The 23,766-nt window shown below is 48.0% G+C and overlaps 3 protein-coding genes across 3 annotated transcripts; 1 reads left to right on the top strand and 2 right to left on the bottom strand.

Annotated features, from left to right (window-relative positions):
* Positions 1-1,381: 1,381 nt before the first annotated feature.
* Positions 1,382-3,611, top strand: LOC135373221 (uncharacterized). Its single transcript, XM_064606456.1, has 2 exons — positions 1,382-1,699; positions 2,391-3,611. Exon 2 carries the CDS (start codon positions 2,448-2,450, stop codon positions 3,585-3,587), a length of 1,140 nt encoding a protein of 379 aa, XP_064462526.1. The 5' UTR covers positions 1,382-1,699; positions 2,391-2,447; the 3' UTR covers positions 3,588-3,611.
* A 4,852-nt stretch (positions 3,612-8,463) lies between these two features.
* Positions 8,464-10,152, bottom strand: LOC135373222 (uncharacterized). The gene has a single exon (XM_064606457.1). It carries the CDS (start codon positions 10,150-10,152, stop codon positions 8,464-8,466), a length of 1,689 nt encoding a protein of 562 aa, XP_064462527.1.
* Positions 10,153-10,526: 374 nt separating this feature from the next.
* LOC135373223 (uncharacterized) lies at positions 10,527-11,315 on the bottom strand. The gene has a single exon (XM_064606458.1). The coding sequence runs from the start codon at positions 11,313-11,315 to the stop codon at positions 10,527-10,529; it is 789 nt and encodes a 262-aa protein (XP_064462528.1).
* Positions 11,316-23,766: the final 12,451 nt, after the last annotated feature.

Here is a 23,766-nt window from a genome sequence, read left to right on the forward strand (position 1 = left end):
CAAAACTTCCACGCTAATCTAGTCAGCTCCAAAGTCAACCGACCAACAAGTCCGACGGCAGGCTGCCACCCGTGCAATGGCCGCAGATGTCAAATATGCAAACTAATGCGAAGTGCCCACGTGCTTAACAGCACAAACTCTAGTTTCTTCGTCAAAATTCATGGTGACTTTGACTGTAAATAATCCAACGTCATTTATGTCATTCAGTGCAAAGCGTGTCAAGCACAATACGTAGGTCAAACCAAAACAACTTTTCGGATCAGGTTCAACAACCACCGGTCGGACGTTAATAAAAAGCCAAATCTTCCTGATTCTCGTCATTTCAACCAGCCTGGTCATTCAATAAATGATCGTCGCCCTTTTTATTCTTCAATCAAACTTCAGCTCCGATAGAGGCAGGGAACAACGCGAGGCTTACCTCATTTACAAATTCCAATCAATCATTAACAAAGATCCCGGTGTACTTTCAACAGTAAGGAATCTGGTCGCTTAGATGGGATATACTTTCCCATTTTTTCCTTTTATTTTTTCTCTTTTTTTTCTTTTCAGCTATTGCCTCAGTACAGCTCACCCTGAGCTGGCTCCCCAAGAAAGATGACATCACCACCCGGACTTCACCTTGCGGAATGTTCCAGAATATGACTCACAGACAACTGCCACGTGGCATACTTGCACCGATTGTGACGTCACTCACGGAACCTATTTAAGCAATATGTAGCCCTTGTGCCTCTTTTGTCCTGACGAAGACAGTGCCACTGTTGAAACGTCGACCATTCTTTTTTAATCTATGTGTTAAATTACCCATTAAATAAATTAGTTTTTGTTAACGTTCCTGTAATCTGCAGTTCACGTCTTATTCTTTCACTTTTATTCAACTTCGTAGCCGTCTGATATATTGACCTCTTTGTCCTGTTTTCTACGATGGCTGCTCGAAGACCTGGACCGATTGTCATGGAGTATCCATTTGATGCTCCTACAGTTGCCGTTCTTGGGGATTCTTAAGCATATCACCATTTTGATTTCAGGTCCCGGTTGATGCCAACGATGTTTGTGTTCCGGAGCGGTGCAAGAATCCCGGACTTCACTGAGGAGGTCGACCAGCTGCCGCCGAGCGTTCGCGTCGTCGTCCTGCATTGTCGGACGAACGACATGCCGTGCGCTGGACCGCAGCAGGCCATCTCTCACTATTAACAACTACTAAAGAAGATAAGTGCTCGAGGAGGAATCGACATGGTGGTTTGTACCCTCGTCCTTCCTCGATCATATATGGCCTTTGTTGCCTTTGTGCCATTAAACGCATAATATATATCTTTCTTTCCTCGATCACATAACCGACGCTGACCCTTCATTGACAGGCGCAGGGAGTTCCAGTGTAATCCGCGGGCCCTCGAGTTCAACCGTCGATTGATCCAGCTGTGCCGGAACACCGCGGACATCTGCTACGTAGACCATGGATTCTACCGACTACGTCCCACCCAGATCCTGGCTGCTGACGGACTTCATCCAAACTTCGATGGAGTTCGGATGATCAACAGTCACCTGCAGAACCTGCTACCACGACTCGCACGACGACTGCCACCTCGTCGACCTGACTCCACCGCTGTCCCGGAACCGGTGTGACCACAGGAAGCCACTATCTTGGAACAGTGACAGCTAGGACGGACGCCACGACCATCAAGACAGGATTGACTAACCGCCGGTGAGCGTGCTCTTTCCAACTTTGAGCCTCAACCATCCCCTAGTGCCTAGGCTTTCTTTAAACTTAGAAAACTAACTGATAAGTCCATACGGTATAGTTCTCATCGTGAAAGTTTACAGCTGTATAAGCAACACAACAAAATTCCCAAGTGACTTGCTATCGACCTTGAACCTACGTTCCCCCTTAAAAATGAACACCAAGATAAGTGGAACGAGATCATCAACAATGCCTCCACCGCGTTAATCGATGTGTTGTTATCCCATTGTGATGACGCTATCAGCCAATTTTCTCAGGAAGCTAAATTTATTCCCGATAAAACCACTGTTGGTGACAACCATAGCTCAGATTTAGCATGCTACAGGGAACATGAACAGGGAAGAAGCCGTGCACTGCAGTAAACGTAAAAAGCTCGCCAGGGACGGAGTTAGCCAGGTTGCTCGGGCTTAAAACAAGATTTCAGGATAGTATGAACAGGGAAGAAGCCGTGCACTGCAGTAAACGTAAAAAGCTCGCCAGGGACGGAGTTAGCCAGGTTGCTCGGGCTTAAAACAAGATTTCAGGATAGTCACCGGATAAGTATTGTCCAAATTACTAGTACGTCATCACAGGACCAGCACACCATTATTAATTGAGTGGGAACGGCGGCAGCATTATAGATACAATGTCTTATCGTTTCTTCATTGCGTTACAGCTGCTGATCACTCCAACGATTGGCACTGTGTACGTGTCTTCGCATTGCCTGTTTCGGATGCCTGTTAACCAACAAACCCATGAAGAGGGCCCCGTCTCTGTGGGAGACGGTTACGGCGCCTCACGTCACGGCTTGGAAATCTTCACCGACGACATACTATCGGAGGCCCCCTACTTCCGGACAGCAATGACGTCATCACAACATGAATCTTTAAAACCCGGTCACCACGATTTTCACCTCAGTGGGAACGGCGGCAGCATTATAGATACAATGTCTTATCGTTTCTTCATTGCGTTACAGGTTAGTGACAATCTTGATGTATCATATAGAAGTGACGATATCTGTTTACTGCTGCTGCCGCCTTCCCCACGCGTTGAGTATTTGTGTAGCTCTCTTGAGTGCATTGTATTTATTCTACGTCGTCTTGTGTTATCGGGTGATGTCGAGGAGAACCCCGGTCCCATGACCAGAGCCCAGGAGGAGCAACTGTCTGCTGCTCTTGAGATCTTGTCCCGACTTGACACCAACGTCCTAACATTAATGTCTGATGTTAAAACGCTGCAGACCTGGCAGCAGGTCACCGAGGACGCTCTGTCAGCCTTGTCTGCTAAACTGAATTCCGTGGAAAGTGATCTCTGTGATGTTAAAAATACCCAGACCGACCTTTTGGGAAACGTGCAATCGGAGCTGGCTGATTTAAGGCTATCCAGCACGAACGCTTCTGCTCGTATTTCTGCATTCGGAACTAGGTTAAACGAGCTAGAGGATCGTTCACGAAGGTCGAATTTGATTTTCTATGGGATTGCCGACGCTGCGGACGAGTCATGGTCACAGAGCGAAGCTAAAGTTGTTGAACTTTGTTCTACAAAATTAGGCATCCCATGCGCCTCTTCAGACTTCGAACGGGTCCACCGTATCGGTTCCTTTAGTTGTACTAAGACGAGACCAATAGTTGCCAAATTTTCCTGCTTCAAGCGCAAAGAACAAGTTCTTTCCTCAAGTAATACCCTCAGAGGATCCGGCTTGAGCATTGCCAACGACTTCTCCGCAGCCACACGACTTGCTCGTCGTCGCCTTGTTGAGTTTGCTCAAAGTAAGTCTTCACTGTTCAAACTAAGGTACGACAAGCTGTTCATGGATTCCAAGTGTTACCGCTTCAACCATATAAATTCTGCTGTAGAAGAGGTAGCTAAGTAGCAACCAAAAAAGAGATGTCACCCTCCCGCCCCCTTCAGCATCAAACCCTCACTGATATCGGTTTTATGCATGAATACCCGAAGTGTTTCGCCCAAACTGGATGAATTGAGCAGTGTATTGTATGACACTTCATCAGATGTTGTGGCTCTGACTGAGACGTGGCTCTCGTGTGATGTTTACGATAGTGAACTTTTGCCATGTTTTTCCGGTTATCAAGTGTTCAGGCGTGACAGGAAAGTAAAAAAAGGTGGTGGTGTACTGATAGCGGTGAAGACTCAGTTTATCCCTGTTCTTATGCATCTTGACACTCCTATTGAAACTGTGTCGGTATCCCTATCTCATACTTTCCCTAATCTTATAATCGGTGTTTGCTATAGGTCACCCGATAGTGAAAACACCTTTGTTGAATCACTACATGACATACTAACCTACGTTAAAAAGAAGTTTCCCAACAGTCATATCATTTTACTTGGTCATTTTAACTACCCCGGCGTGGATTGGATGAATATGGTGTGCACAGATGGTAATCGCCCAGCTGAATCTCGGTCAGCGTCAATTTCATTGACCTGTGCTTGACGTTCAATCTGACGCAGGCTGTGTCTAGCCCAACTAGAATTACTGCCTCAGTATCATCCATTCTTGATTTAGTCCTGGCGGAATTTCCCGAGGATATCACCTCCTTGTCTGTTTTCGACGGATTAAGTGACCACAAGGCTGTACACTTTTTTATTCCCACCGCCTCGTCTTCACACAGCTCCCACTGCGTAAAGGTAATCAGAGATTATAAACATGCTAATATCATCGCGATATGTGACGGTCTGCTACTGTTGTGTCGGGATTCAGCGGGCGCTCGGTGGAGGATAATTGGCGCCTCTTCAGGGATACGCTCCTAACTCTGGTTGACCAACACGTTCCCAAGGTAACAATAAGGCACTCCCAGTATACACCTTGGTACAATAAGGATTTAAAAGCCCTCCTGAATAAAAAGAAGCGCTTATTTAAAAGAGCAAAGACGAGCAACAGTGCTCACTCATGGTCGGCCTATCGCTCTTGCGCTGCCAGATACAAGTCCGTACTAAAAGATGCTAAAAAGAAATATTTTAATCACGATCTTCCTTCCCTCCTTACCAACAACCCTAGAAAATTTTGGAAAGTATTGTCCCCTAAAAAGGATGAAAATATCCATTTGACGGACCCTGCAGGGAATGCTGTCTCAATCGCCGAAACTTCCACAGCTTTCGCTTTATCCTTCTCAGCTGTTTACTCCAGTTGTGACCTAAATTGTGAAGCACACGTAGCGCGAAGAGAAATCACCACTGTGGCTTTTCCCGAAATTTTGGCTAATGGAATCTGCAAAATAATTGAGTCATTGAAGCCCTCTGCTAGCTCTGGTCCTGATGAGATTAGTGCTAAAATTTTAATTATGACGAAGCACATATCGAGTGTCATTTTAGCTTACATTTTTACTCAGTCAATCCAAGAATCAAGTTTACCAAATGACTGGAAAGTGGGCAAAATCATCCCAGTCTACAAATCGGGTAGCAGTACACTGGCCATTAATTACGGACCAATTACACTGACGAGCGTTTGCTGCAAGATTCTAGAACATATAGTTTCTTCCCATGTCGCAAAAACACTTGAGCATAACTCCTTCTTTTACCCTCTTCAACACGGCTTTCGCAGGCAGCGCTCGTGCGAGACACAATTAGCATGCTTCACCCATGACCTTTTCCTTAATGCTGACACTTCCTTAAAAACTGACGCGGTTTTTCTCGATTTCCAGAAAGCTTTCGACAAAGTACCCCATAACTATCTCCTTCAGAAGTTGTACGCTACTAACATTGATCCCAGGTTATTTAATTGGATTCGTGAGTTCCTCTCGAACCGGACGTCGTTCGTATCTCGTAATGGTACCAGTTCTGACCCCTTTCCGGTTACATCGGGTGTACCTCAGGGTTCTGTACTTGGGCCACTTCTTTTTTTAATATATATTAATGATCTCCCGGACCAGCTCTCTTCATTAGTACGGCTATTTGCAGACGACTGCGTCGTATACCGTAAAATCTCTTCAACCTCCGATCAGATAGCCTTACAACACGATCTTTCCTTAATCCACACCTGGTGCACGACATGAAGGATGCCACTTAACCTAGAAAAGTGTAAGTTCATCTCTTTCCTCCGCCGTAGTTCCTCCCATGCCTTCACGTCTTCCTACATACTGGGTACTAACCCACTGGCTAAAGTCGAAACCTACAAATATCTTGGTGTCCTTCTGTCGCACGACCTATCATGGAATCGCCACATTGAACTGATCATCAGGAACGCTAGCCGATCATTGGGCTTTCTTAGAAGAAACTTAAAATCGGCTCCTCGTCATCTCAAGAAACTCGCCTATACGTCTTTAGTCCGATCCAAGTTGGAATACGCATCTGCCATATGGGATCCATCCCAACTTTACTTATCACTATCACTTGAAGCGGTTCAAAACCGAGCTGCTAGATTCATTGTTGCTGATTTCTCGCGGAATTCTTCTGTATCATCCATCAAACAACAACTCAACCTTACCAGCCTGGATAAACGTCGGCTTGTTTCCAGGTTATTGCTCTTTCACCGATTCATCCATAATTTTCCATCTGATATCCCCCCGTTTTCCCGTTCCTCAGTTATCTTCCCCCGCTTTGATCACCGTTTCAAGGTCAACAGATTCGAGTGCCGCACAAATATCTACTCGAAGTCCTTCTTTTGCAAATCTGCTATTGACTGGAACAGTCTCCCTTCTCAGATAGCTGATATCACCGATCACTCGTTATTCCACAGGTCCCTTACTAATTAGCTTCCATACTCACGAGTGCGAACCACTGGTTGGTGTGTTACCTGCTTTTTATCTTCTGTTTGTGTGTGCCTCCACTAAACTTTTTTCTCCTTATATTGATAGTTGTGTGCCTTCACGAAGTTGTTTGTTTGTATATATGTTGTTATCATTATTTGATTTTGCTTAGTCGATAGTTGCTGACTGTTTCCTTTCCCCACCCCCCATGTAATGCCTGTAAGGGCCTTTGGGGTATCATGAATAAATAAATGAATAAATAAATCACAATCAAGACGCCGCCTCCACTGATCCCGGTAATGTCGAATGCCCCAAGTCTCAGAATGCCGTTAACTTGTCATCCCATACCTTTCTCAGTCATCACTTTCTCACCGATTCCAAAATATCTTTACTCAGCCATGGTCTCTCATATTGTCCCAGCAACAATAGATTAAATGAATATCAACTTCACATAGATTTAGATAACTTCGCCCGCCGCTTACGCCTCAAAGAATACTTTCATGATAAGCCTAAGTCAGACTTCAACCGTTTCAAACAGCCGTCCAGTTTTACACCAGACGGTAACCGTGATAAAGCCCTAGATGTGTATATTTGCGCAGTCCAAAAGGATATTATTGACGCGTACAGCCATTCATCCAATCGCAAATCACCAATCCAAATCCAGTATATCGCCACCGTAACACCGTAGCCTTTCCGACATTCAAAGACGTGATGATCTGTGTGAAGGAAGAACGAGGCGCCCGCTCCGCTTCCGAGAGGAAAAGCTTTAATGAACTAAAAACCGAAAAGCAAAATGGCGAATATGGGCCCGTGACCACGAGACCCACATCGACCTCCTTTAATCCGCAACATCATCCCCGGCCGTGGGTGACGAGACGTCTGCTTCCAAACGGTAAAGCCTTTGAACTGGACGGGTTACGGTAGTGCCGCTTGCGAGACGTACTGAGCATGCCCGCACTAACCCGTCTCTTCCTCGTATCAACTTCGCTATGCGTCCGAGCTTCCAAGGGGGACGGACATTATCTTCCTGAAGCACCACCACATCCCCTTCCTTGAAACGACTTTGGGTAGGATACGCAGTCACGTGGGCAGACCTCAGCTGCAGAAGGTACTCGTATCTCCAGCGCTTCCAGAAGAGTTTCTTCGCCTTCAGCATTTCTCTGAAGTTGTGCCGGAGGTCCTCCGCGTCAGGCTGTGAGTTGGCACCGTGTTCGCCCGGTAGAAAGATGGCTCGTTTGCCCAGATGCTCGTTTGACCAGAAAGTGGCTTGGCGTGAGGGGTACGAGTTCCTCGACATCAGATGCGACGTGGGTTAACGGGCGGGAATTTACGAGAGCTTCCACCTCGCATAGGGCTGTAGTTAGTTGCTCGAAAGTAAGGCGGCTTCTACCGAGACATCGCCTTAGAGCAGCCTTCACGGTGCCGATGAGGCGTTCCCACCATCCACCCCACCAAGGTGCTCGCTCGACGATGAACCACCACTGTATAGGGTGCGAGTTGCAAAATCTTGTACATCATGGGCAGCTGTGGTGGGCGCAGACAAGATGGCTGCGCACTTGTAAAACGTTCGGGCGTTGTCTGAATAGACCAGGGTGGGCACACCACGTCTTGGAACGAAGCGACGGAAGGCCAGTAGAAAGTCTACAGCGTTCATAGAAGATGCGAGCTCTAGGTGGATGGCTCTGGTGACGCCACACGAGAAAAGGACGATGTATGCTTTTCCTGATGCCGCATTCGTGATGAACAGCGGCCCTGCGAAGTCCAGACCAACCACCGAGAAAGGGTTGGACTCTGTGATTCTCTCGCGGGGGAGGGGGGCCGTTGGAACACCAGCAAGTTCGGCGCGCTGCCGGCGGCAGCTGAGGCAGGAGTGTGGAACGCGACGAACCGTCTGGCGTGCCCGGAGGACCCAAAATCGGTCCCTGATTTAGGTGATCGTATCTTGTACTCCGGCGTGCAGGGCTTGTCGGTGAGCGTGGAGTATTACAAGATGTGTAAAGTGATGCTTCGATGGCAGGAGAATGGGGTGCTTTATGGCGTCGACCACGTTCAGTTGATGAAGACGGCCGCCGACGCGCATGATGCCGTTGGCGTCCAAAAACGGTTGGAACGCATGTAGGGACGATGATGCATGTTTCCTTTGCTGAGAGCGGCAACCTCATGACGGAAAGCCTCAGCCTGCACGCGACGGATCCAAAAGTTCTCCACATGCGTGATTTCCTCAAGTGTGAGTGGACCAGACACGGATGGTCTCTCAGATCTAGCGTTGTTCCCAAATCTCAGCATCCAGGCGGTGACCCGAAGGAGCCTGGATAACGTCCCGTAGTCCGTGATCTCCATCCATTCTTCAATTGCGACGACTGCCGAAACGGAGGCATGTTTGAGCACAGCTGGACATTCACTTGCTGGAGAGGCTCTGTCATCGGTTAATCGAATCCCTGGTTGGCAAAGCTGGTTTTCTGTACTCACGTAGGTGCCAAACGACGATGATAGCCAGCCGGGACCTGTCCACCACAATCTGCAGCATTTGAGACTGGTAGCGGATACGCCCCGAGTTATCACATCCGCGGGGTTGTCACTACCGCTGCAGTGGTACCATTGATCAGCGCGGGATGAAGCCAAGATTTCGGTTATTCGAGACTGAACAAATTGCTGAGTTTTGCTACCAGATCTATGAATCCACTGAAGAGCGTTCGGATTCTGTCCAAAAATGTCTGTCTTCAGCGCGGAAACGTGACGGTAGAGACGTGTAGCTAAGAGGCAGGCGAGGAGCTCGAGACGTGGCAACGACACCTGTTTTAACGGTGCCAGACGAGCCCCTGCTATGAGCAAATGAACCAGAAGAGAGCCGTTGGGAGAGAGACTCCGCGAGTGTATAGCAGTGCCATAGGCTTTCGGACTGGCATCTACGAAACAGTGCACATTGACAGGTGAGATATCTTGAGGGAGAGCGCAGCGCGGGAGTCGGAGCATGTTCAATTCTCCCAGGCTGACCTTCCACTTCTCCCACATTACGTTGTCTGATTCGCTAACTGGTTGGTCCCACGATAGGCCCTTGCGCCACAGGTCTTGAAACAGAGTTCTCGCAGATATAATGACGGGTGCGATGTACCACAAGGGGTCATACACAAGTGAAAACACTTTCAGGACAGTGCGCTTCGTTGCAGGGTGTGGGACGGCGAAGTCTGCTGCTCGAGTCGTTTTGAGAAGAAGATCGTCCGTGCTGCGATCCCAATATAGGCCGAGAACCTTGACGATGGGGTCGCCGTCGGAGGCATTGTCATAGAACCATGACAAATCCATGAGAAATCTATCCCGCAGAACCCGAGAGTTTGAGGTCCACTTGCGAATATCCATTCCAGCGGATATCAGTGTTTCTACCGTTGCTTGGTATACCAGATCGTCGACATAAAACCCCGTCCGGAGGCTGAATACGGTGTTGGGATAATCCGAGCAAACTACCTCAAAGTGGTGTTGCAGCGTTGCTGCTAGCAGAAATGGACTCGAAGTAGCTCCGAAAGGGACTCTAGTCATCCGCCACACGACAAGTTCGAGATTGCTGTCGTTGGATGCCTGCCGTGCATCCTTTACCCACAGAAAGCGAAGGAAATCTCTGTCTTCGGGGTGAATGATGATTTGCAGGTATGCCTTCCTGATGTCGGCGGTTAAAACCGTGAAGCTGCAGCGGAACTGCAACAGAAGATGGAGCAGATCTGCGTTTAGCTTCGGCCCTTTCATCAGGTGAGTAGTGAACGATTGCTGACCGCCTCTGGTCGCACAACCGCGTGATGGGGCATGTATAAACGTTTTCTTGGCGGCTGGTGATCCCCATTACCTTCTCAGCATGACCTTCGTCATCAATACTCACGTATGACCTTGTCATACTGAGCCAGCAATTCTGGGTCGAAACGAAACCAACGTAGTTGCGAGAAGAGGCGCTGTAGAGCCGTATTCCTGTTATTGGCGCAAGCAGGGAGCCCTAGTTCTGGTTTAACCATTAGCGGGGCGACGTAGCGGCCGTCACATTGGCGTACGTGACTTGTAAAGTAGGCGGCCGCAAAGTCATCGTCGGGATCAGGAACCGGATCGCTTATGCCAAGGGCATCCAAGCGCTACGCTTCCGAAGGGTCCATGTAGTCGAAGAATTCTTGTTCCTCGCAGGAAAGGGAGAGGACGGATACCACGGTGGACAGCGTTCGACTGGGTGACCGCTGGACTCCCTGAACGACCCATCCGAAAATGATCTCCACCGCAACAAGATCGCCAGGGAGACGTTCCACTCGGCCGGTGACCAGCTTCCAATAGTAATCGGAACCCACCAGCAGAGCGACGTCCGTGGTGCAGCTCGTATCGGCCACTTCGAGGCCTCGCAGCGAGAGAAGGCTCATGGTTACGTCGTCCAAGGCTGGCGTAGACACGCGGCATAGTTCAGAAATGCCGAGGGCTTCAAGTTCGATGAACGACCGCGGATCCGAGATGGCTTCGAGGCGGACTTGCACCCGTTCGCAGTGGAATCTTCTGGGGTGGCGCGTACGTGCGAAAGAGAACACGGATAGGTCCTCCTCACCAGTGATTTGGAACCCTAGCTCCTTCAACAGATCGCGACGTATAAACGTTTGTTGACTACCCGTGTCAAAAAGCAGCCGAATTCGCCTCTTACCTGCAGGTTCTGCTGCCCAAACCGAGACTTTCTGAAGGCGTGCCATTCCAGATTTTGCATGCACGTTCGAGGGTGATGAAGACATGACAGTCTGTGAGACGACGACATCCAACACTTCGCGCGGTGCCTCCGTGTCTGCAGTCGCGGGGAGAGTGGTCGAACAATGCTGAGCCTTGACAATGCTGTGTCTTAGGACACCCTGACGGGAGGCATCACGTGCCACGTGACCTTCTGACGCCATTCGCTCAAACGTTGCCTCCCTGCGTACTGTTGATGATGGCCCAAGAAGGCCGAAACAGCTGTCCAGTACTGACATGGCGACGTTTCACTTACAAACATATGCTACACGTGCCGCCAAAGAGCTCTTGCTAATTTTCTTTTCCCTTATACACTTGATTGGCTTTGCACTGCGCTTTCAGAGGTGCCTTAGGACACCCTGACGGGAGGCATTACGTGCCACGTGACCTTCTGACGCCATCCGCTCAAACGTTGCCTCCCTGCGTACTGTTGATGATGGCCCAAGAAGGCCGAAACAGCTGTCCAGTACTGACATGGCGACGTTTCACTTACAAACATATGCTACACGTGCCGCCAAAGAGCTCTTGCTAATTTTCTTTTCCCTTATACACTTGATTGGCTTTGCACTGCGCTTTCAGAGGTGCCTTAGGACACCCTGACGGGAGGCATCACGTGCCACGTGACCTTCTGACGCCATCCGCTCAAACGTTGCCTCCCTGCGTACTGTTGATGATGGCCCAAGAAGGCCGAAACAGCTGTCCAGTACTGACATGGCGACGTTTCACTTACAAACATATGCTACACGTGCCGCCAAAGAGCTCTTGCTAATTTTCTTTTCCCTTATACACTTGATTGGCTTTGCACTGCGCTTTCAGAGGTGCCTTAGGACACCCTGACGGGAGGCATTACGTGCCACGTGACCTTCTGACGCCATCCGCTCAAACGTTGCCTCCCTGCGTACTGTTGATGATGGCCCAAGAAGGCCGAAACAGCTGTCCAGTACTGACATGGCGACGTTTCACTTACAAACATATGCTACACGTGCCGCCAAAGAGCTCTTGCTAATTTTCTTTTCCCTTATACACTTGATTGGCTTTGCACTGCGCTTTCAGAGGTGCCTTAGGACACCCTGACGGGAGGCATTACGTGCCACGTGACCTTCTGACGCCATCCGCTCAAACGTTGCCTCCCTGCGTACTGTTGATGATGGCCCAAGAAGGCTGAAACAGCTGTCCAGTACTGACATGGCGACGTTTCACTTACAAACATATGCTACACGTGCCGCCAAAGAGCTCTTGCTAATTTTCTTTTCCCTTATACACTTGATTGGCTTTGCACTGCGCTTTCAGAGGTGCCTTAGGACACCCTGACGGGAGGCATTACGTGCCACGTGACCTTCTGACGCCATCCGCTCAAACGTTGCCTCCCTGCGTATTGTTGATGATGGCCCAAGAAGGCCGAAACAGCTGTCCAGTACTGACATGGCGACGTTTCACTTACAAACATATGCTACACGTGCCGCCAAAGAGCTCTTGCTAATTTTCTTTTCCCTTATACACTTGATTGGCTTTGCACTGCGCTTTCAGAGGTGCCTTAGGACACCCTGACGGGAGGCATTACGTGCCACGTGACCTTCTGACGCCATCCGCTCAAACGTTGCCTCCCTGCGTACTGTTGATGATGGCCCAAGAAGGCCGAAACAGCTGTCCAGTACTGACATGGCGACGTTTCACTTACAAACATATGCTACACGTGCCGCCAAAGAGCTCTTGCTAATTTTCTTTTCCCTTATACACTTGATTGGCTTTGCACTGCGCTTTCAGAGGTGCCTTAGGACACCCTGACGGGAGGCATTACGTGCCACGTGACCTTCTGACGCCATCCGCTCAAACGTTGCCTCCCTGCGTACTGTTGATGATGGCCCAAGAAGGCCGAAACAGCTGTCCAGTACTGACATGGCGACGTTTCACTTACAAACATATGCTACACGTGCCGCCAAAGAGCTCTTGCTAATTTTCTTTTCCCTTATACACTTGATTGGCTTTGCACTGCGCTTTCAGAGGTGCCTTAGGACACCCTGACGGGAGGCATTACGTGCCACGTGACCTTCTGACGCCATCCGCTCAAACGTTGCCTCCCTGCGTACTGTTGATGATGGCCCAAGAAGGCCGAAACAGCTGTCCAGTACTGACATGGCGACGTTTCACTTACAAACATATGCTACACGTGCCGCCAAAGAGCTCTTGCTAATTTTCTTTTCCCTTATACACTTGATTGGCTTTGCACTGCGCTTTCAGAGGTGCCTTAGGACACCCTGACGGGAGGCATCACGTGCCACGTGACCTTCTGACGCCATTCGCTCAAACGTTGCCTCCCTGCGTACTGTTGATGATGGCCCAAGAAGGCCGAAACAGCTGTCCAGTACTGACATGGCGACGTTTCACTTACAAACATATGCTACACGTGCCGCCAAAGAGCTCTTGCTAATTTTCTTTTCCCTTATACACTTGATTGGCTTTGCACTGCGCTTTCAGAGGTGCCTTAGGACACCCTGACGGGAGGCATCACGTGCCACGTGACCTTCTGACGCCATTCGCTCAAACGTTGCCTCCCTGCGTACTGTTGATGATGGCCCAAGAAGGCCGAAACAGCTGTCCAGTACTGACATGGCGACGTTTCACTTACAAACATATGCTACACGTGCCGCCAAAGAGCTCTTGCTAATTTTCTTTTCCCTTATACACTTGATTGGCTTTGCACTGCGCTTTCAGAGGTGCCTTAGGACACCCTGACGGGAGGCATCACGTGCCACGTGACCTTCTGACGCCATTCGCTCAAACGTTGCCTCCCTGCGTACTGTTGATGATGGCCCAAGAAGGCCGAAACAGCTGTCCAGTACTGACATGGCGACGTTTCACTTACAAATATATGCTACACGTGCCGCCAAAGAGCTCTTGCTAATTTTCTTTTCCCTTATACACTTGATTGGCTTTGCACTGCGCTTTCAGAGGTGCCTTAGGACACCCTGACGGGAGGCATCACGTGCCACGTGACCTTCTGACGCCATCCGCTCAAACGTTGCCTCCCTGCGTACTGTTGATGATGGCCCAAGAAGGCCGAAACAGCTGTCCAGTACTGACATGGCGACGTTTCACTTACAAACATATGCTACACGTGCCGCCAAAGAGCTCTTGCTAATTTTCTTTTCCCTTATACACTTGATTGGCTTTGCACTGCGCTTTCAGAGGTGCCTTAGGACACCCTGACGGGAGGCATTACGTGCCACGTGACCTTCTGACGCCATCCGCTCAAACGTTGCCTCCCTGCGTACTGTTGATGATGGCCCAAGAAGGCCGAAACAGCTGTCCAGTACTGACATGGCGACGTTTCACTTACAAACATATGCTACACGTGCCGCCAAAGAGCTCTTGCTAATTTTCTTTTCCCTTATACACTTGATTGGCTTTGCACTGCGCTTTCAGAGGTGCCTTAGGACACCCTGACGGGAGGCATCACGTGCCACGTGACCTTCTGACGCCATTCGCTCAAACGTTGCCTCCCTGCGTACTGTTGATGATGGCCCAAGAAGGCCGAAACAGCTGTCCAGTACTGACATGGCGACGTTTCACTTACAAACATATGCTACACGTGCCGCCAAAGAGCTCTTGCTAATTTTCTTTTCCCTTATACACTTGATTGGCTTTGCACTGCGCTTTCAGAGGTGCCTTAGGACACCCTGACGGGAGGCATCACGTGCCACGTGACCTTCTGACGCCATTCGCTCAAACGTTGCCTCCCTGCGTACTGTTGATGATGGCCCAAGAAGGCCGAAACAGCTGTCCAGTACTGACATGGCGACGTTTCACTTACAAACATATGCTACACGTGCCGCCAAAGAGCTCTTGCTAATTTTCTTTTCCCTTATACACTTGATTGGCTTTGCACTGCGCTTTCAGAGGTGCCTTAGGACACCCTGACGGGAGGCATCACGTGCCACGTGACCTTCTGACGCCATTCGCTCAAACGTTGCCTCCCTGCGTACTGTTGATGATGGCCCAAGAAGGCCGAAACAGCTGTCCAGTACTGACATGGCGACGTTTCACTTACAAATATATGCTACACGTGCCGCCAAAGAGCTCTTGCTAATTTTCTTTTCCCTTATACACTTGATTGGCTTTGCACTGCGCTTTCAGAGGTGCCTTAGGACACCCTGACGGGAGGCATTACGTGCCACGTGACCTTCTGACGCCATCCGCTCAAACGTTGCCTGCCTGCGTACTGCTGATGATGGCCCATGTGTGTCATGACAATTTTGTATGCTGTCTTTCATGTCTATCATGTCTTTCATGGTTATGCGGTTGTGGGCCCGCATTTCTCGTTTCAGGTCTTGAATGCCATTGACAAGCTCCTTAATTTCTTTCGCCGACATTGTACAAGCAGTCAATGTACGGGAGCACAGAACAGGCAACAGCTCAGCGGCAGTGCTGATAAATGAGACAAGATTATACAATATAAAATGACGTCCTCACCTGCTACACGGATAGCGATTACATCATGCGTACAACGAATGCACTGCCGCTGAAGTGAAGACGGGTCAGTAACAGTACCCTCCTTTTAAGAACCTGCAATGAAATAGAGGGCGGGAGCAGCGAACAGGCAGCACCGGTTTCCATCATGTCGACAAGTAGATTCCAGGTGCCGATGTTGTCTGAATCATAGGTATACTAGCGCAGCCAGTAATCTGCAACACGGATAGCGATTAGATCATGCGTACAACAAATGCACTGCGGCTGAAGTGAACCTGAACAGCTTCCGAGCTTCATCTGCCGTTATACCCGCTAGATTCAACTTCCGCTTCGTCAGGAAGGTTGATGGAGGGCGTCGCTCATTGAGCATCTCCTCAAATAACAGCGCCTCCAACTCGTCATCTAAATTCTCAAGAGGATGTCATAATGCTGCGCGCTCATTCCAATCACCATAGGAGCTCTTCGTGATGTCATAGCGATGGGCAGTACATTGGGTCATTCAATGGTCTTCACTTGATTTTCTGTGTGACTGAATTAGCACGCGCAAAAAAGTGTACAACACATAAAACATGTGTTGTACACAAACGAAATTAGCTTTTGATGTGCTCAACGGCAACACATTGAGCACTATTTGCAACATAGTGTGCACCCAAAGATTCGTATTTTATACAACAGATGGCTCAACGCGCATCGTACCTTGTTACGTCCCTCCGATCACCGAAAGCTCGTTTGTAGCGAGAGCCTTAGCAGTCCCATACCGTAAGGCCGTGTACCGACCGATTAACCGACCGTATGCTCTGTCCCGGTTCCCGAAAACTCTGTATTCATGCCTTTGTTGGCCCATGGTCTGCAGAACTGTTGTTGCAACAATCACAGTCACTGGGGTGGCAACATTCAGCCGGATGCCCATCTTTAACCCTGGAAGTTTGCGCTTCCACACGCCAAACATCCTCTCTACCACATTTCTTGTGACCGCATGTTTGTCTTGATACTTCTTTTCTGCAGGATAAACAGGTGCTGGAAGGGGGTAATGAGGAAGGGCCCGTAAGTGTACCTTGAATCTCCTAGCAAGTGACCACATAAGTTCACTTCAAGACTGGCTCGAATTCTGGAACTATCAAAAATTGTTGGATCATGGCTTCGCGCCGGGCCGCATAGCAACAACATCGGTCATCCGCAAGTCAACATCACAAACACTCTAGACATAAAAAAGAAAAGTTGCCCTTCCTGTTCCTGAACAACTCTGCTGTAGGAACACCTGGTGACTGCATGGCTACATGATTGCAGTCAGTTGCTCCAATGGCCCCAGCAAAGCTGGGAATACCATTGGATTTCAATTTTGTGTGCCGTTAACTTCCTGTGTTGTTGGAAACTTCTGTGATGACACTGAGCCAATAACATGTGATACACGTTTGACTATTTGCTAGCATTTAGGTTAGACTTCACTCTTTATTTCACTTTTGAAGTGCATCTTCACGTGCAGCTGCCATCGCTTCCTCTCCAGTAAGGATGCTGCCGTATTTAACTTTCGAGTTAACCAGCTGACGGCCGATCAAGGAACCCGTCAACTTTGACGATTACGCTAACCGGCGTTGGTGATACGCGGTTTATGGCTAAATCAAAGTTTGGGGAGCCTTAATTTCGGTTCAAACGTTATCAGGCGTTGATGAAACCGGGCCTAAAATATGTTACCCCAAAAATTATATTAGTGGCAGTGGCAGAAAGCTTCGTGAGGACCCCGCAGGGGGCACCAGCTTCGGCTGGTGTTTGGTGAGTGGCGCCACCACGGACCCCAGCCCCCAGTCCTAAGGTGTTAACCGTACCGTGCCGAGGGGATTTAAGGTGAAGGGTAGAAACTTTGAACGGTGGCAGTCGGGGTCTTGGTCAAGCCCCGGCTGATGGGTTGTCAAACTCCGGGACCTTCCCGTATGTATGAGTACGAAATACGGGTGACCTTTTTGGAATACTCATTGATCAAACCTACATGGGTAAATATTCTTCTTCTACTGAGATCGTGGCCGCAAAGCGTCCACGGACCGAAGCCTTAAGGACTGTAACAAAACAGTTCACTTCAAAATACATTGTACTTTCTTCTTCAGATACAGAGAAAGAGAAAAGCACACCACTGGGAAAGATGTCACCCTTTTTCATTGAGAAAGCGGTGGCATCACTGTCTAAGTACATTACTGAAATCAAACGCATCAGATCTGGCGACCTTCTCGTAAAATGCACCAATGAAATAGACTGTGAACGCATTCTAAACACACATGAGATGATGGGTAAAAAGATTTCAGCTTCCTTGCACAAAACACTGAACACTTTCAGGGGCGTCATCGCAGTATCAGAACTGATTGACGTGCCTGTGGAAGAAATCCTAGAAAACTTAAAGGACCAGGATGTCATTGATGTACGCAAAATCAAAATCCGTAAAAATGGGGAGTACATCACCACACGAAATATAGTACTGACTTTTGACAGGCCCACACTTCCAACAAAACTAAAAGTAGGCTACCTGTCAGCAGATGTCCGACCTTACATACCGAACCCGTTGCGCAGTTTTCGGTGCAACAGGTTTGGACATGCTGCAGACGGATGCCGTGGCTCTGCCTGTTGTGCATGATGTGGAAAGTCTGACCATGGCACTAAAGAATGCAAAGAGCCAGACTGCTGTGTCAACTGTTCTTCCAACCGCCCATCCTACTCGAGGTCCTGTACAAAGTGGAAATATGAAAAAGAAGTCCTGCACGTTAAGGTTACACAGAACATCAGTTACCCAGAAGCCAGGAAAAGAGTAGCTCCCATCTTTTTCGAAAAATCCTTTGCCACAGCCGTGAAACAGAAAGTAAAACTAGTAACACAGTACACACAGACCGAGCAATCACTACTGACAGAAACAACCACAAATGAAGTCCAAGGAGGTGCACATCCACCTCCAGTCCCCGAAACTCCAGTGGCGTCACTAACACCGACGCCACTTCTGTCCTCACAGTCCATGGAGGTCACATCCATGGATTGCGAGGACGAGACGAGCTCTGAGCGCTCCTTTGCGAGCACGAGCTCCCAAGTCCTCCAAAAGAATAGAGCTAGTCTGTCGGGGAGTGGGTCACTCCCTGACATATCTGACAAGGAGCTTGCGACTGCGCGGAAGAAACTCACAAGACCGCGGGTCACACCTCCAACAAAAAATAGATAATGAAAGCTGTTCAAAGTCATCGGCAAAAGTTTCTGACACACTTACTACTACTTTTTAGTACTGCAGCTATTATGCAGCACACGATCCTCCAATGGAATTGTCGTGGGTTTCTCTCTAACTTGGATGATGTGAACGATCTCTTCGAGACATATAATGCTACATGTTTTTGTCTTCAAGAAACATATTTGAACAATCAAACACAAAATCCACTGCGTAGACACAATATATTTCGAAGAGATCGGAGTGACGCCACCCGGGCATCTGGGTGGTGTAACGATCATCACACGGCGATCTCTCCCAACAAAAGCAATTCACCTAGTTACAAACTTGGAAGCTGTAGCTGTGCAGGTGTGTTTAGACAGGATCGTCACCATCTGCTCTGTATACTTGCCGCCATCAGACACTATTACACAAAAAGAATTAGAAGATTTATGCAGCCAACTTCCAAGTCCTTTTATAGTTCTAGGTGACTTTAATGCTCATAATCCACTTTGGGGCAGTACAAGAACTAACACTCGAGGGAAAACGTTAGAGAAATTTTTATTATCAACATCCATCTGTCTCTTAAACACAGGGGCACCCACATGCATACATTCTTCAAGTCAGACTCTCTCAGCCTTAGACCTGTCTTTTTGCAGTCCATCCTTGTTTCAGGAGATAGAATGGACTGTAAAACAAAACCCACTTGGAAGTGACCACTTCCCAGTGGTGTTAAAATACCTTACTCTAGTCGACACTTTGACGACACGCCCTCCCAGGTGGAAATTTGAAATAGCCGACTGGAATCAGTTTTCTGAAAAATGTGACCTCTGTCTGATTCCTATTGATAGGGTGACAATCGAGGAAGCTAGCAATCTTATTAGTAACGTCATCCTCGATGCAGCAACACAATTCATGCCCCAGGCATCCGGTCGTCTCCCAAAGCGACCTAAACCCTGGTGGAACAGTGAATGCGAGGAAACTCGCAAACTGCAAAATCGGGCATGGGGCACATTTCGGAGGTACCCCACATCACAAAATCTCCTACTTTTTAAAAAGGCAAGAGCAAAGGCTAGGTGGACACGCAAGCAAGCTAAGCGGTCCTCTTGGCACGCCTTTGTATCGTCTCTGTCTTGTAATACCCCATCCAAAGTGGTATGGGACAGACTTCGCAAAATCAGAGGAGAACACATCAGTCATTCCGTCCCTCTTTTAGAAGTTAACAATCAGGTATGTGAAAGCCTAGAAGAGCAGGCGAATGCGCTTGGGGAGCATTTCCAAAGAATTTCTGACTCATCTCATTATAGTAAAAAGTTTCTTAAGATCAAAGACACTGCAGAAAAGAAGACAATTCGAATGAGTGGCGGGGACGACCATGGATATAATCAGCCGTTTACTATGACAGAGCCGCAGAGCTCATTATCTTCAGCAAAGGCTACCTCACCTGGTCCAGACCGAGTGACATATTCCATGCTTCAGTACTTGTCCGAAACATCGAAAGAATGCTTGCTTCGTTTCTTCAACCGAATCTGGGCAGATAGCACATTACCATCCGCATGGAAAACTGCCACCGTTGTTCCACTGTTAAAACCTGGAAAAGACCCTTCAAATCCAACTAGCTATCGACCTATCGCTCTCACAAGCTGCATCGGAAAAACATTTGAGCGTATGGTCAATGGTCGGCTCGTCCATTTTCTAGAGGAAAACAAATGTCTCTCTGAACTTCAGTGTGGTTTTCGTGCCGGGCGGTCCACAACAGACCACCTCGTTCGAGTAGAAACAATGATACGTGACGCTTTCGTCCGAAGACAACACTGCCTCTCTGTTTTCTTTGATCTTGAGAAGGCATACGATACCGCTTGGCGGTATGGTATCCTACAAGATCTGTACTCTTTTGGGATCAGGGGGCGCATACTCAGGTGCGTCATGAACTTCCTACAAAACAGGACATTCCAAGTACGACTTGGAACGACGCTATCTCGTGTTCTGGTTCAAGAGAATAGAGTGCCACAGGGATCTGTCCTGAGTGTTACTCTCTTTCTTGTGAAAATCAATTCAGTAGCCAATGTAATTCCTCGTTCCATGTCATACTCCATATACGTAGATGACATTCAAATATCATATTCTTCTACAAATCTAGCAATATGCGAGCGTCAGATGCAGCTAGCTCTAAACAAGCTTACCACATGGTCCCTCGAAAATGGGTTTAAGTTCTCGCACGAGAAAACTGTCTGTGTTCACTTCTCTAGGGTCAGAGGAATGCTTCCTCCACCTACTCTTAAGCTGAATAGACAGGACCTCACTGTTAAGAGTGAGCACAAATTTCTTGGGGTCACGTTTGATAGCAAACTTACTTTTCTACCGCACATCAAGAGCTTTAAAACTAAATGCATCAAGCCCCTAAGCCTCTTAAAGGTGCTGTCACACAGATCCTGGGGCGCAGATCGTGACACGTTGCATAGAATTTACATTTTGACAGTGAGGTCAAGATTGGACTATGGATGCATTGTATATGGATCTGCCCGCGAATCTGCTCTCAAGATTTTGAACCCAGTTCACCACCAGGGGTTGCGTTTAATAACTGGTGCCTTTCGTACATCACCAGTTGAGACTCTATATGTCGAATCCAAGGAGTGGTCATTGGAGAGACGTAGGTTCTACCTCTCAGCATCATATGCGCTTAGAGTGAAAGGCTATCCAGAACATCCTGCACTCCAGTCTGTGAGGGAGACACGGTTTAAGCAGTTCTTTCTCAGCAAACCCACAGTTATACCTCCTTTTAGTATGCGTGTGCTACAGGGAATCGAAACGTATGAGTTCATTGAGTATCACACACCAATTTTGCAAGCGTGTGTGGGAGCTCCGCCGTGGGACGTACTTCCAGAATGCAATTACTGTTTAGCTAAATATAACAAACATGGCACTCCACCATGTGTGCTCCAACAAGAATTCAGTTATGTAGCCGAAAGCTTTGGAGATCACACTGCTTTTTATACCGATGGGTCAAAGACACACACATCCGTTTCTTGTGCAATGGTTACTGAATCTTGCACGAAGTCTCAGCGGCTTCCAAACTCTGCATCAGTTTTTACTGCAGAGCTATATGCAATAATCAAGGCGCTTAGCTTCATCCTAGACCGTCAGATCAAGTCTTCGATCATCTACACCGATTCACTCAGTTCTCTTAAAGCCATCTGTACAATACAGAAACAGAAAAATCACCTTGTATTAAGGGCCCGATATCTTGCAACCAAGGTAATCAAAAAAGGTCTCTGTTTAGGTTTTTGCTGGGTTCCCAGCCACGTTGGGATACCCGGCAATGAACTCGCAGCTGCAGCAGCTGCAGCTGCGCTCTCTTCTGAAGTGAGCCTATTGGAGAGTCCCTCTCAAGACCTTAGGTCAGTCCTGAGGAGGAAAATTAATGTGAAATGGCAACGAGAGTGGGCTACACGAGAAAACAACAAGCTTTGGATGTCAAAAAACACAATTTTAGGAAGCATACCGAGTTTTGAAAATCGTCTCCATTCAGTAGTTTTTAGTCGCTTACGCATTGGTCACACACACCTCACACATGGTTTTTTACTGCGCCGGGAGGAACCACCGGAATGTACGCAGTGTGGGGAGCAGCTGTCTGTGCTGCACATCCTAATCACGTGTCCTGCATATGAACCTCATCGTCAGTATCACTTTAAAGAGCTTTACAGATATCAGTTGCCACTTCATCCAGCCTTGTTGTTGGGTGATGAGCCTCTTTTACCCTTCATGAGAGTTTTTAACTATTTTAAAGAGATTGGCTATTTAAATGTAATATAGTTTTACCCAGCTGATCATGTATCTTGTTTTACTGTCTAAACATTTCTAAAACTATGGTTTTAGTTTTAACCTTGTCGCTTTTACATAGTCACAAACCATCCCCATTGTCTTTTCACCATAGCTTTGACGCAGTATGACCTTAGTTGTCCGTGCGCCATAAAAACCTGAATAATAATCATCATCATCAGCTTCGTGAGGAACCTGTTCGCGTGACGAATGTGGTCGTGTGTTTAGGCATACCTCTTATGGCAACTAAAGCCAGCACAAATCATCACAACCCCCAGGAGATCGCTATATCCATCGATTTACAAGCAAGTAAAACGCATGCATTACGTGTATGCACAGTCGCGCCAGAGAAGCTAAAGTAAGAGAATCGGCTTGTTTTCGGTAAATGAAACACTCTGCGCCACAGAACACCCATTTTATCGAATACACCCTCAATGCAAATTAAAATAAACTACAGGTTGTTCAACGACAAGTCTTAGTTACACGTGATTGTTCGGCTAATCGTAGTCCACTATGGCACGTGAGAAGTGGACGGCACCTGAAGACAAAACTATCTGATGAGTGCTACAGCGCGGATTTTCATGCAAATCTGTTTTTTTTTCTCGATATTATTTCGTATCTGGACGATGAAAAACATTTTTGGTCGTCGTTTGGGACCGTTTAGAGTGGTTCTGTGTGGTACATATAAATGTATGTATTACACGTTATGGTGTGTTCCGCATGAAAATTCACGGGCAGTGCACATTTTGACGTATTTTGTCGTATTGTTGCGATGAGTCACCTCATCCCACCGTCAATCGCGTAGTTGTTGTTGTTGTTGTTACTATGTGAACAGGTGCGAGAGGTTTCTTTTTCTTCATTTATATTAAGGTTTTGCCTGTTTTGGGAAGACTTTGGGTCGTCTTCCGCGAGAATCTCAGCCAGAACAGAATACATTCGATGTTTCGGTGGGATGTGGTGTTTAGCCCACACCCTGGCTGCTCCACTGCTCGAATGCAAATGCGCCTTCGCATATATCGTGGGGGCGCGTTCGCTGCGCATGAATGGCCTGTGGGCTGTACTTCGCCTTCACCATTTTGTGTTTGGGTGCAATGCGAAAGTTACTTTTGTGGTGCAAGGCCGCATCATCATTTAGAATAAACAGCGAGAACGTGAAG

Source organism: Ornithodoros turicata, unplaced genomic scaffold (genome assembly GCF_037126465.1).
Source record: "Ornithodoros turicata isolate Travis unplaced genomic scaffold, ASM3712646v1 Chromosome22, whole genome shotgun sequence".
Taxonomy (NCBI): domain Eukaryota; kingdom Metazoa; phylum Arthropoda; class Arachnida; order Ixodida; family Argasidae; genus Ornithodoros; species Ornithodoros turicata.

What these genes read in the sequence shown, in the direction of transcription:
- LOC135373221 (XM_064606456.1), top strand. Translation starts at nt 2,448, where the DNA reads ATGCCTGTTAACCAACAAACCCATGAAGAGGGCCCCGTCTCTGTGGGA.
- LOC135373222 (XM_064606457.1), bottom strand. Translation starts at nt 10,152, where the DNA reads ATGAAAGGGCCGAAGCTAAACGCAGATCTGCTCCATCTTCTGTTGCAG.
- LOC135373223 (XM_064606458.1), bottom strand. Translation starts at nt 11,315, where the DNA reads ATGGCGTCAGAAGGTCACGTGGCACGTGATGCCTCCCGTCAGGGTGTC.